We start from the raw sequence: 13,000 nt of genomic DNA, 5'->3' as shown, positions 1-13,000 counted from the left end.
ATGCTGTTGACTGTTAAGTTCATTTATAAGCGCATACAATTGATACATGAACACATACATTACATTACAGGTGTAACTTGCCTCATTGTTATTATGACCGAGGAGCTCTGTTTGGTATTCATTACAGCTGAATGTTGACCACTGTCTCCTGTATACTGAGCCTGTTCCTTTCTGCAGGGTCACACAGTCATCAGGTCAGCCAATGCCAGTCTGCCCCCTATGCTGATGTCGCAGCGAGTGATAGCCCCGAACCCTGCCCAGCTGCAGGGCCAGAGGCTCTCCTCCAAGCCTGGGATGTCTCGCTCCGGCAGCATGGCCAACCCCATCAGCTACCAGCAGGTAACCCGAGCCGGCTAACTGCTCCCAGCTCTGCACTGCATTCACTGATGTCGTACACTGTGTTGACAGACATGTGAGCTTTTCTCTTTCTTTGTTTCTGTATTCCTGCAACAGAGAGATTATTGTTTCTTGTATTGTGATTTAGTGTAATGTTAGTAACGGTGAGTGAGTGGTAGAGAGCAGTGCGTTAAGATGAGTATTCACACACCTCATGCTTTTCTGTGAACTGCCATAACAAGTCACTGTAGTGATACAAAGTCAACCAGAACTTCAGGCTAGAGGTAAGAAAACCTCTTTCAATATCCTGTTAACATTTGTAAAGTTAAAGCTCTAGAATTGCACTCCAACAGCCTAACCTTGCTCAATGTTGCTCATTTCATGTGTAAATGAGTTTGTAGCATGTAACAAACACCATTCCTCGTTAAGGCTTTCCCATAGAGCTTCTTCAGGTGTGCACATTCTAATTAGAAACATTCAAGACAGTAAAGACTTGACAGAATGTGTAAACTTCTGATGTCATATAATCCTCCTCTAAGTCAGACTTTCCCAATAGACCTGAGAATAATCAGAGCCAGTCAACTTAAACAGATACCAATAGATGGCAAACACCAACACTGGCAGCAGCACGACGTCCAGGTATTAAATATATGACGCACAGATCCCAGATGTGCAGCAAAACAGCAGGACCATGCCTGACTTCCCAGACTGGGTCTCCGTTACCATGAACCTGTGAAACCCTCTGAACCATCGCCACAAGCCTCAGCCCGTTTGGCCAATTTAGCCTGGTTCAGTATCTCGGTGCACAAATGAGAGCAGACCAAATAAAAACGTGTATTTGCTGACGGCTACATCTTTACACTTTGATCCACTGTGCACACAAATCCTTTCTCATCCACTTTATCTTGAATAACTTTTTTGTGGACTTTATTTAGCATATTAAAACAGACTAAATGTTGGCTTGTGAAAGTGCCCTTAAACGTCTGCATCTGTACAGAGACCAATCAAATGTCATGCTTCCAGAGTGAACAGGGAGAACTTAAAATGAAGTGATCTAAAACTCATGTAGAGATATTAACACATATAGTAGCTCAGGCTTTTGAGGGGGCAATAGTAGCAACATCATTTAACAAGGTAAGGCAGATTTGATTTGATTTTTTCTGTAGCAGCTTGTGACAGCAGTGTGACTTTACTTTTCTAAGCAATAGAGAATGTGTGTCTTCCTGCAGGCCAGCCAGCAGGTGGCAGCTTCCCAGCGCTCAGGCTCCAGTGCCATGTACATGAACCTGGCCCACATGCAGGCGGCAGCAGCTGGCGGGGTGGTGGGCGGCATGGGCGGAGCTTCCGCCGTCAGCCCATCCACCATGTCCAACTCGGCCGGTGGAGGGGTGAGCTCCATGGCTGACCAGGCCAGCAGCCAGGCGGCGGCCAAGCTGGCCCTGAGGAAGCAGCTGGAGAAAACCCTGCTGGAGATCCCTCCACCCAAACCCCCCGCCCCACTCCTCCACTTCCTGCCCTCTGCCGCCAACAGCGAGTTCATCTACATGGTGGGTCTGGAAGAGGTGGTGCAGAGTGTGCTCGACAGTCAGGGTAAGCAGCTGACATTTGGAGGGGAAAAAGATCTGCATCACTTTTCAGATTAGTCTGAAAACCTGTGAGAGCAAACTGATGTCTAAACATTCCTCTGTGTAGGTAAACTCAGAGGGACGCTGGGACGCATGGAGCCTTTCTTCTGCGCACAATGCAGAACTGACTTCACCCCCCACTGGAAGCAAGAGAAGAGTGGGCGGATTCTCTGCGAGCAGTGCATGACTTCCAATCAGAAGAAAGCTCTGAAGGCGGAGCACACCAACAGGCTGAAGAACGCCTTTGTGAAGGCCCTGCAGCAGGAGCAGGTCAGCACCACTGAGCCTCTGCATCAATTAGATGTTTCTTGTGTTCACATCAACATAAAGATCTATCACAGCAAACTGAATATCATACTAACTTTACCGCCCAGCCCTACATCCCAGTGAAATAACACATTTAGTTTTGTAGCAAAGGATTTCTTTCACCGTGTTCTGTGCACATTTGCGCCTTTAAGGAATGAATATGAGAGCAGTTTAACCTCTTGAACTCCCCTTTGACTACGGCATCCTCAGCCAGCATTGCTGTCTTTCAGAGGCTGTCAGCCTCAGTTTCATCATATGACACTAGACGACCTAAGAGGGAGGCTAAATAACACTCCAAAGTTAGAAAAACAGGCATAGCTTTATTCAGAGGGGTCGGTTCACTACTCATCTCAACATATGTGAATGAAATGGATTCTATGGGTACACACAAGTCTCCCCTTTACAGGCATGCCCACTTTATGCTAATCCCATGTCATCTTTGCATTATTTTGCGGTATAAATTATTTTCGAAGGTTGAAAGATTGTTCGGTGTCATTCTGCAGAATGACACCGAACAATCTTTCAACCTTCGAAAGAGCTGCTTGATCCCGGATGCCCGATGAGCCAGTTCTCTGTAAAGTCACTAACCTCCCGTTGCTGGGTTAGCCTAAATGTTCCTGCGACCGGAGCAGGCCGGGTAGTGGAGTAACCTTAGCTTACCTAGCTGGGTTAGCTTAGCTCCCATCCCGGCTCTTCTCCATCCCCTCCTGGGGCGGTGAGAAGAACCGGCTCCGTTTTCGAAGGCCGGTCTGGCCGGGTGGTCGGCTGTGGGAAGGTATCGTCTTAAGGTCCACTGCACTTTATCCAGTCCCCACACTTCCTCCTTCACTGTATTCTGTCGTATGCCATACGTGCTCCAGTAATAAAGACCAAAAGACAACAAATTAAGACAAAAATCATGGGCGCTACCGGCCGCAGCTTGTAAACGTTCTTTATCTGCCGCCATTTTCTTGTGAGTGCCTAATCTGTACTGTGTACGTGCAGCTCAACAGAGATGAAAAGGAAGTGAGATGACTCAAGATTCGAGGTTATTTCATTCATAGACCACTTAAAAGTAATTGCATACATTTGGTTTGACTGGAAAGCTGAGGCTGTCGCACACACAATGAGCTTCATTGTATTCATGTGCGGTGATGTTCGTCCCTATAGGAGCCATTTCATTGTTACTACATGACCTCGAGGATAACCACAGCCTCGTGAAACTTTAAAACTACAGAACCAAGACTTTCCGAGGACCTATGGCCTTTCAAGGTATATTGTAAATCAGGGGGTTTCTGAGCAGTTGTATTCCATGCCCTCATGTTTTTAGTGCACACTGACCTTTATAGGACTTGAGTTTTATTTGTTATCCTGCAAACACTCCTTAACACAGCTAGTAGCTAGGTTACCTGACAGGGGTTTTCAGAACTACTGTTGGCCAGAAGGAGTAGATGTGTGTGTGTGTGTGTGTGTGTGTGTGTGTGTGTTGAGTGTGTGTTCTAATCCATGTGCATTCCTGAATGTGTCTCCATGTCAGGAGATTGAACAGAGGCTGCAGCAGCAGGCGGCCCTCTCTCCCAGCTCGGCCCCTACTGGCCCCAACGCCTCCAAGACTGACACCATGATCCGACATCATGCACTCCGCCAGGTACATTGTCTGCCTGTAGCTTTGAAATGACTCATGAATAGTTGATGAACGGTGCTGACGTGAATGTCTCATGTGCTCTGTATTAAGTAGAGCTACCATTCTCTTCAAATCAGTGAATTTCATTCAATCAATTCTTGAGTTGTTTATTAAACCTCACTGCTCAACATTTAATTGTGTGGTTTTATTAGAAGGATTACTAGCTGGAAAAAAAACTAATTCATAATGAAATGAAATGGAGAACTGCACTCTCAGCATGTTTTAAGCTGTAACAAGCAAATCTGTGCTGAAGAATCTGTGCTGAATTGGTCTGTGGTAATCACATTCAGGTGTTCTTTGGATCCTTCAGCTGGACTGTGAAGGGCTCATTGCAAGGGTGGAATAGGATCTCACAAAAGTATCAAATGTACGTCTCCTTCCAAGAAGAATCTGTCGGGTTCTTGCTAAATTAAAATACCAAATGACCAACACAGGTCTTCGTCAGGGTTAAGTACGTTGGTCATTCAAATACATTTTGCATGTAGAATAAAGGTATTTTAAGGTATTTTATACATTTTTGAGACCATATCCCACCAATGGAATGAGCCTTTCACAAGATTACGTAAGCAAATCTCTGGTATTTGATCTTGATAACTAAATGCAATAATGCATGTCATCTGCTATCCACCACGGGGGATTTGTGCCCTGCGTGGCGGTGATGGTGAAGTTGATGGGATGTCTGTACTGTCCTCAGGCTCCCCAGCCTCAGGCCTCCATGCAGCGGGGTCTGTCCAACTCGGCGCGAGGCGTCCTGTCCAACTTCGCCCAGGCCTCCCAGCTGTCAGTGGCCAGCAGCCTCATGGGAATGACTAGTGCCAAGCACTGTGGCAGCGGTGGAGGCGGCAGCAGCAGCAACAGAATGCAGCATGACAGCCGTCGCCAGATCTACAACATCCCAGGTACCTACTGTACAGTGTCTTCTGTGTGCCTGAATCAGCTCATGGGAACCCATCAAGAGCTCTTGGCTCCCGATCCATGTTCAATTTGACACTCTAACCCAAAAACCTACTTGATTCTAAACTATAAAGTTGATCATCTTAAGTTATTGATATATGAATAAAGGTTGAACAGGAAGAATGTGACTCCTGAAATGAATGTAAATGATTCAGCTGCAGAGAAGACTTCTCCCTCTGTTCAAGTTCTCAAACAGACGGAGACGCTGGTCCACCTTGACTGAGGAGTGGTGTTCCAGAGTAGAGCTTCTGCTCTCACATATGATCTTTGGCTGAGTAGACAGCAGGCTGCAGAGAGCACTTTCACCAGACAACAGACAGCTTTCATCCAGTTACTCACAGAATTCACATCAACTAGTGACAGCTGATATGAATGAGAAGCTGATATCTCAGTGTTTTACACATTGCTCTTTGAAAGTCAAAGTTTAGCATTTTGCCCCTACCAGTGCAGCCAAATCCTTTTTCACACTCACAGACTAAGTTTCACTTGCATATGCAGCGAAATACTGTGCTAAAGGAAGACAGTGCAGTAAAGACGGGATCGTATTTTAATCGGCTTTATTTTAGGACCAATCCGTTCGATGATGTCCAGATTGAGCCAGATACAGATCCTTTCAGTCCTTTTCCACTACAGGACGTATGAACTGGTTTTTACAGTACATTGACTCCTTGCATTCTTTCTATAATTTTACAAACTGGACTATTTCAGACATGTGCCGTCAAAAAGACAGAAGCTGGACTCGCTACATTTTTAGCTGTGCTAAAAGCATAGTCAGTACGAACCCTACTGACTATGGTGAGCCCCGGACTTTATCGCTAATTCAATTTATTTTGTATCGCCCAAAATCACAAATCACACATTTGTCTCAGAGGGCTGGACATTGCCTCCACAAGGTGGTTTTGATACAATCAAAATTCGAAAAGTAGATATTACTGTTTTCCAGATAATGCAAATTAACAAAAAAAACTATCATGACTGTCTTTTATGGTACAGGAGGCTTATTTGTGGAGCAAGCTGAGTTGGATATGTGTGTCAAATTTCAAGTCACTTGGACTCATGGCGTGGGGAGGCCGGCCTTCTTTTTGTTATTTATAGCGACACCGTCGCACCGATTGGGGTCAGATTTCTTGTGCAGCATTTGCACATCATTTCCAGTTATGGAACTGCCCATTCAGGGTTTGAACCCTAATAATAATAATAATAATAATACTACATCAGCTCTAACTCAATGGAGCTCTACCCCTTCAGGGTTTGAACCCTAAATATGAAAAGAATATACTTGCTGGAAACAAGAAGCTAACAACTTGTCTCTAATAGAAGCCTGGTTTACTTCTGCAGGTAAACAAATGAACTCCAAAGCCTAAAGATGAAGTAAGGTGTTGATAGAAGTGTTTGTCTTGTTCCCACAGGGTTAAATATTGCCTATCTCAACCCAGCGGCAGTTGGAGCCCATAAGAGCTCCAGCTTAGCAGACCGGCAGAGAGAGTACCTGTTGGACATGATCCCTCCTCGATCCATATCGCAGTCCATCACCGGACAGAAATGAGCCCCGCCCAGCTTACCTGCCCCACTGAAGCCCCCCCCCCCCCCCCCCCCCCCCCATCCTGCCCTCCTACCCCATACTGAAGCACTCCCAGATCGACCAACATCCCCACCCCACCAACCCCATCGCATGCAGTGCCTGTCCGTGTGCCTACCTTAAACCAACCCATTCAAACCCACCAAGTCGGACAAAGACACTAAACTGTCATCTCAAATGTTCTTATTATAGTAAAAATCTTCTTTGTCAACGTTGTTTAACAATTATAATTCCCATTATTATTGCTGTTGGTAAGCACTATTATTATACCTGCAACTACCATTCTTGCTTCAGTTACGATGACTCATTATACTTTATTCTTTTATAAGTGTTTGGTCCCTTTTTGTTGTTCCTTTACTTTGGGTAGTGCCGCTGAATCATCGTAGGGTCACTGTAGGCCACGGTCATGTAGGATTTCTTTCTCTGCTCAATCATAAAGCTTAGATGTGACAATTGCTAGTAACAGAAGATCAACAGGGTGCATTCTGGTTGCTATGCAACATAAAGTTTAACAACTTTGAAGCTTTGTAAAAAGTGTTAGCTTGCTAATTTGGAGTAACAATGTGGAACATTCTGATGGGAACCAACACAAGGGAGCCATGAAATTGAGAGCAGAGCACCCACACTTGCATCATCTGGTGGAAAGGGACCGTTTCAACAGCTGTTTGAAAACCGATACACGGTTTCAGCTCCAACACCCTGCAGCCTGGAATTCGGGGCAGCATCACCAATTTTGAGGAGAGACCCTGCTACTTTCAGAGCCAACTGGAAATGACTGACAAAAGGTGCAGATGTGTACAAAAGATAATCCTATGTGATCAGAGTTTGGAAAACCTTCTTTGCTAGTCGGCTCTCACCAGCCCCATCAATAGGTCCTCATCGCTTCTTCTTTTCAGATCTCAGCCTCTCTTGCTACAGATTTGAACAGTTACCAGCTGGATGTAACTTTAACTACATACTGTAGTTGTACTAATCAGGACCGACAGACACAGCTACGTCCCGACTGCACCTTCAGCACACCAACAGTCAATGTAAACTCCTGCAAGGAGGGAGCCAACAGGCTGAAGGACGTTGTCTACAAACTCACCCAGTATTCACGGTGGGATGATGGTGTTCACCCAGAGAGGCGGAATTTTTTACCTCCCATCTCACTACCTGCCCCCTACTCCTAAATCCCTTTGGTTATCCAGTATGCACAGACTGAACCCTTTTTACCCAGCAGCTCCTCTTGGCATCACATGTTCTTTGAGAAAGTGAAAAGAACTCAAATCTGAAGGTAGAAATGCATTTTATGCATCCGAACCACAGATGCTGTATCTACAAACCAAGAAGTCTGGGTTCCCTTTCTTGTTATATTTGGGGTTTTAGATTGTTGACCCATCCCCCAACCTTTCCTTCTTTTTTTTTTTTTTTTTTTTTTTTTTTTTTTTTTTTTTTTTTTTTTTATATGGGTAGTTTATTTGTTAGTTTGTTTGTTTTGCGGCGTCTCCTAATGAAATGGTGGCATACCTGAGAGGTTTTAGCCCCTGGAGACGATAATAATCATCATAGCTAAAAACAGAACTATTGAAATATCTGTATGGATTGTGTATAGATACCTAGCTTCAGAGGGATGTGGATTATATCTTTCATGGGAGAGACATGGATCAATCATTGTGTGCACGCTCTGCACACAAGTTGCCTCACTCCAGAGGAGCACTTTGCATATTTCCAATTGGGAAAACATTTTTTTTTTTTTTTTTTTTTTTTTTTTTTTTAAAGAGGAAAAGAATGTTACAATTGAGAGTGGCTAAGCTCTGGATGCTGGCTGATGGCTGACCAGGGAGTCAGAGGAGCTGTGCTGAGTATTGTGGATTGCATCAAGGTGTATTTTAAAGGATGGCCACGGGTTACTTTGCCAGTGTCGATCTCTGTTCATGTTGGACCACAAATGTCAGTTTCCAAATTGCTAGTGCCCAGTGTGCTGGGGTTTGTTTTCATTAGCACATTTCATTCATTGAACTCTTCAATTTGTTCTGTAAATACGGTCATGTAGAGGCAGTAACATTCCCCACCAATACATGTGATGTGTCACATGCAGGAGCAAACTGGTTTAGACCTCAAACCCATTTTCAATAACTATTATGTAGACACACACACTACACTAACAGCACTCAGTGTTCAGTCAATGTGCAGTATAAGTACTGCACATTGCTGTGTAGCTGTGGTGGTTCAGAACTGACCATCCAACACATTTCATTGTGAAGGGGGGAAGGCTGAGAAAGAAGTCTGTTAAGTCTTCACTACTTCATCTTTGAGGTCATGTGTGTGAGTTGATGAAATACCATGCAGTGACTGGTCTAGTGACTTATTTTAGGGTCCAGGCCATGTCAAACATCTTCCAGGCAGGTGCTGAACATCCAGATTGTAGTGTGCTGAAACAACAAGGCACAGGTTCATCATTGACATGAGAGCGACACTGTTGTGGTAGGTTACAGGTGGCCAATACATGCTCTGGCAGCCATGTTGGATTCCTTCAGTTCTTGGGCAACAGACGATGTGTTTCTAACAAACTGTTTATCTGTTTGTGTGCAGTTTGTGTGTGTGAATGAAACAGTCACCAATGACTTTTGTGTTTAAATGATATGCCTAAACATATGTTTGGTTAGATTTCATTCTGGACTTTGAATCCTCTGTACAGCGCCATGCAGACTTGTGTCAGGTACTTTGGTTTATGACTAAATACCTGCAAACCAAGTGGCATTGTCATCAGCTTCAGCTCTACTTTGTGTCAATTAGCAAATGTTAGCATGCTAACATTCTGAACTCGGATAGTAAACGCAGGATAAACATTATACCTGCAAACTACCTTTTTAACATTGTCATTGTGAGCATGTTAGCATCCTGAAATTGGCATTTAGCACAATGCACTGCTATGCTAAGTTAAGCCACACAGCTGAAGTCTCTTACTTTGTTAAATCTCTGTCTGCTGAATGGCTGATGCAACAATTAAAAACTATTTCTAAAAGTAAATGTTTTTTTAATTTTTTAAATGGCTAATACGTTTTAGCATCCCCCCCCCCCCCCCCCAAAATGAGATGGGAGAAGAAACTATAGCACTTCATATGGAAGAGAGAGAGAGAGAGTGTGTGTGTGTGTGTGTGTGTGTGTGTGTGTGTGTCTTGAACTGGCCAGTCTTGGCAAGGCCTTCATTTAGAACAAAGCTACTGTCTGTACCGTAGAAGCTAGCACTGTTGTATTAGCCCACCAGCTAGTTAGCTAAGCTAGCTTGTTGTCATTGCTCAGTGTTCTTTCTCATGGAGGGCTTCTGTCTTCATTCAGTCTGAAACGCTATAACATAATACTGTGGTTTTCTGTCCATCACAATTTGTATCAGCTCTTCAGATTGTTAGTCAAATCTAAACACTCCACGTTTTAACGAGAAATTGTCATTTTAACAAAAGAATTGTCCCTTCTAAGTCCCGCCCCTTTACACTCTGCTCCAATAACAGTTGAGCAATCTTGGAACCTGGCAGAACCCCAGTCAACTTTCCTCTTTTACTATCTCTGAGTTCCAGACAACTTCCAGGTCCAAATTTTCCCAGTTAAAATTGTCAACTTCCGACCTCCAAGCATTGCAGGTGCAGTTGATCATCAGAACATGGCTGACCAGGACAAAGTGATGTTCCTCTGGCAAGTGAACACACAATTGAAGCAGCCTCTACATCGATTTTACGGAATAACTTTCAGAGACTGTTTAACGTGACCAGTTACCTAATAACATCTGTAACATATTGACATTGATTTACATGTAGAACAGGTTAAATATGTGATCATATGTACTATCAAATATACTTTAAGCTGGCTTGTCATGTGAAGTCTGGCTCGATGGATTTGTTCCAGTTTACAAGTAGGACTTTGAGCGGCGTTCCATCATACTTTATCTAGTAGTAGGTCAGAACGTTTTGAGTTCTAAACTGGGATCTCTAAAATGTAATTTTGATATGCACAATGGCTATCCCAGCAGGAAAAGATCCTGAGTTAAGTTTATCATCGTGAAGAATAATCCTTCCATTGCATAATGTAGTCCTTGCTGTCAGCAGGCACCTGAACCACGCATCCATACATGAGCTCAACGGAACCAGTGACGCCATCTTTCCTTTTGTCAAGCTTGTCTGTAACAGTAACTAAGGGGGCGGGACTTACAATTGGTCAAATATCCTTAGTTGTGTGATGAAGTTCTCCGTTTTTTCTTTTTAGTTTGAGCGTTTGAGACGAATAGAGGAAATCCTTTATGGGAAGAACACTGCCTGGCCAATGATCGTGGAGCAGAGGAGGAACTTCTCTCATGAGCTCTTCTTCTCAAACACTTTAGGACAAACACAAGACAGTACCACTGGAATACAGACTTTCTAGGTGTCTTATTCTGTAGACATGACTATATTTAATAACACAGGCAGTCCTCGTAGGATGTCCTCGGAGGACTTCCACACGGTTGAGAGATTTGTGGTGTAACTGCACAGCCTCAGTACTTCTGTTGTTTTCATGTTGGATGTGAAACTGTGTCACTGTTACACTAACCTCTGCATTGTTACACTTCCACTGGTTGCTAGTGTTTTTTCCAGCCAGATTGTCAGACTCGTGTTCTGGTTCATCCGGTTCTGATGGAATCCAGAGCTGCCCGTCAGGCGTCCCGACGATCCAATGATAGAGTGTGATGGAAGACTATGAAACTACCTAGGATTAGATTCAGAGATGTAAACACTTGGGAAAACATCTTTTCTGTTCATTATATAAAAACATGAATCAATATTCCCTTTGGTGGAGCAGTTGAAATTGGATGTACAGATATATTTTCATGAGTTTTTAATGTCTGGGGTGAATTTTTACTGCCACTCACAACATGATTTTAGCAATGTTCTTGTCATGCATCTCCTTTTGCTGCCAAGCTGCAGTTTGAGGGAAGCTCCCGTCTCTTGCTCTTTTGCAGATGCATCCACACACTTTGTATCTGGACTGCAGACTCTTTCTTGAAATCTAAACATTTAAATTTGAAGTCATTCTTTTTCTGTTTTCTTTCTATTGCAGTTTAAAAAAATAAACAAATGTATTGATTATGAAATAAATGACATGATATTTGCTAGGTTTGAAGTAATAATGACTTATTGTACATAAGCATTTTCTCCTCCCTTGTACTGAAAAAAGAAATTAAATGGTTGTATATTGTGTAGAAAAGCAAACAAAAAGCCATGAATATTGTGAAGCTTGTCATTTCGTTTTGTGATCACTGTGTATTATTGTGTAACAATGTGCAAAATGTTTGGGATTCTTTTCTTCCTCTGCTTCTTGAAGCGTCTCCTGGATGAGTTCACTCTGATTGGGGAGTTCAGCGTTTGCAGGAAGGTGCTCATTGGTTCAGACAGTCGGCTTCACTTTCCTTTCTCTCGGAGCAGTGACACTTGAAACAACTTTGTTTCTTACAGAAGGGTTTTGTGAGCTTGCTCTGGATAAAAGCACTTTGAATGTTTCACTGTATGTGTTGATTACATGGACAGAACTGAACTAGTGGTTCGCTCCAGGGTCAGACTGATGGACCAGTTTGCTGGTTCTGGTTTCTCTCTGAAGGACCAGACTGGTGTCTTTTGCATGTTCACACAGTCCACATGTGTCCACATATTCAGGCAGCCGTTGCCTTTCTATGAACCGTTGAGTCTTGAGGTTTGCTGGATTGGACGGTGGATGCTGAGTCAGCGTTAAAAGATGACATTTAAAAAGTCAACATGGTTTCCAGTGTGCACTTCTCATAGAGGCTTTTCCCAGCTGTTCAGTGACTAAGGACATCTGGAAAGCTATGTATCTGTTTTAACAGTCTTTCAATGCTGTGAGCAGCACGCATCTAACGAACCTGCACAAAGACAAGACAAGCTACATTCTCTATGTGAGATCATGTCTGTGATGAACCAACTCTTCATTTCCAGTGTCCAAAGGGTATCAATGCATACATGAAATATCAGTGAGTTGATAAGTGAACAATGATAAATGGTCTTAAGCTTCATCACACACAATGTTGATGTGGTCCAGACCTGTTAGAACCCAACAGACCACTAAGGCCTGGACCCTTTTTGGAGGGAACACTTTTGGAACTATGTATGACATCAGATACAAGCTCTTACATCAGTGGAACCTGGTCTGACCAGCGTTCAATGGGCACAGCTGCTGCTGACCTGAGAAGAGCTGACCCTGAATCAGTGATCACTTTTCCTGCCGACACCAGCAGACGACATGTATGGTCCTCTACTGTTTGACTTTATCCCTTACTAATGCAGGGAAACGTTTAATTTCAAATCAGTTTTTATCGATTTTCAGTTGACGTTTTGTATAATGTTGACAATGCTGAAATAAACATCTGGGAGAGCAGAAACAGAGGATGAAATCCACCGGGAACCAGTTGAAGTCCTTTTTGTTTTGCTTACATCAATCCTGACCTTTTGCACATACTTGATATTTAACGGTCTTCAAAAAAGTAAAAGAAAATAATGCTGTTTGAATACTGCCAGT

General features: G+C 43.4%; 1 protein-coding gene across 1 annotated transcript in view; it reads left to right on the top strand.

The window, feature by feature from the left end:
• Positions 1 to 6,462, top strand: part of gatad2b (GATA zinc finger domain containing 2B) — a 59,385-nt gene extending 52,923 nt beyond the window's left edge. The window contains exons 6-11 of the mRNA XM_031875791.1: positions 178 to 339; positions 1,566 to 1,926; positions 2,029 to 2,231; positions 3,784 to 3,894; positions 4,625 to 4,829; positions 6,294 to 6,462. Coding sequence (XP_031731651.1) covers positions 178 to 339; positions 1,566 to 1,926; positions 2,029 to 2,231; positions 3,784 to 3,894; positions 4,625 to 4,829; positions 6,294 to 6,430 — 1,179 coding nt within the window. The 3' untranslated portion in view covers positions 6,431 to 6,462. The remainder of the gene's footprint in view (positions 1 to 177; positions 340 to 1,565; positions 1,927 to 2,028; positions 2,232 to 3,783; positions 3,895 to 4,624; positions 4,830 to 6,293) is intronic.
• The last annotated feature ends 6,538 nt before the right edge of the window (positions 6,463 to 13,000 follow it).

The sequence above is a fragment of the Anarrhichthys ocellatus genome, unplaced genomic scaffold (assembly GCF_004355925.1).
Source record: "Anarrhichthys ocellatus isolate YVR2014 unplaced genomic scaffold, GSC_Weel_1.0 scaffold96, whole genome shotgun sequence".
NCBI classification, from domain to species: Eukaryota; Metazoa; Chordata; class Actinopteri; order Perciformes; family Anarhichadidae; genus Anarrhichthys; species Anarrhichthys ocellatus.
Note: the sequence above shows the minus strand (reverse complement) of the source record. Positions and strands in the feature narration are given on the sequence as shown.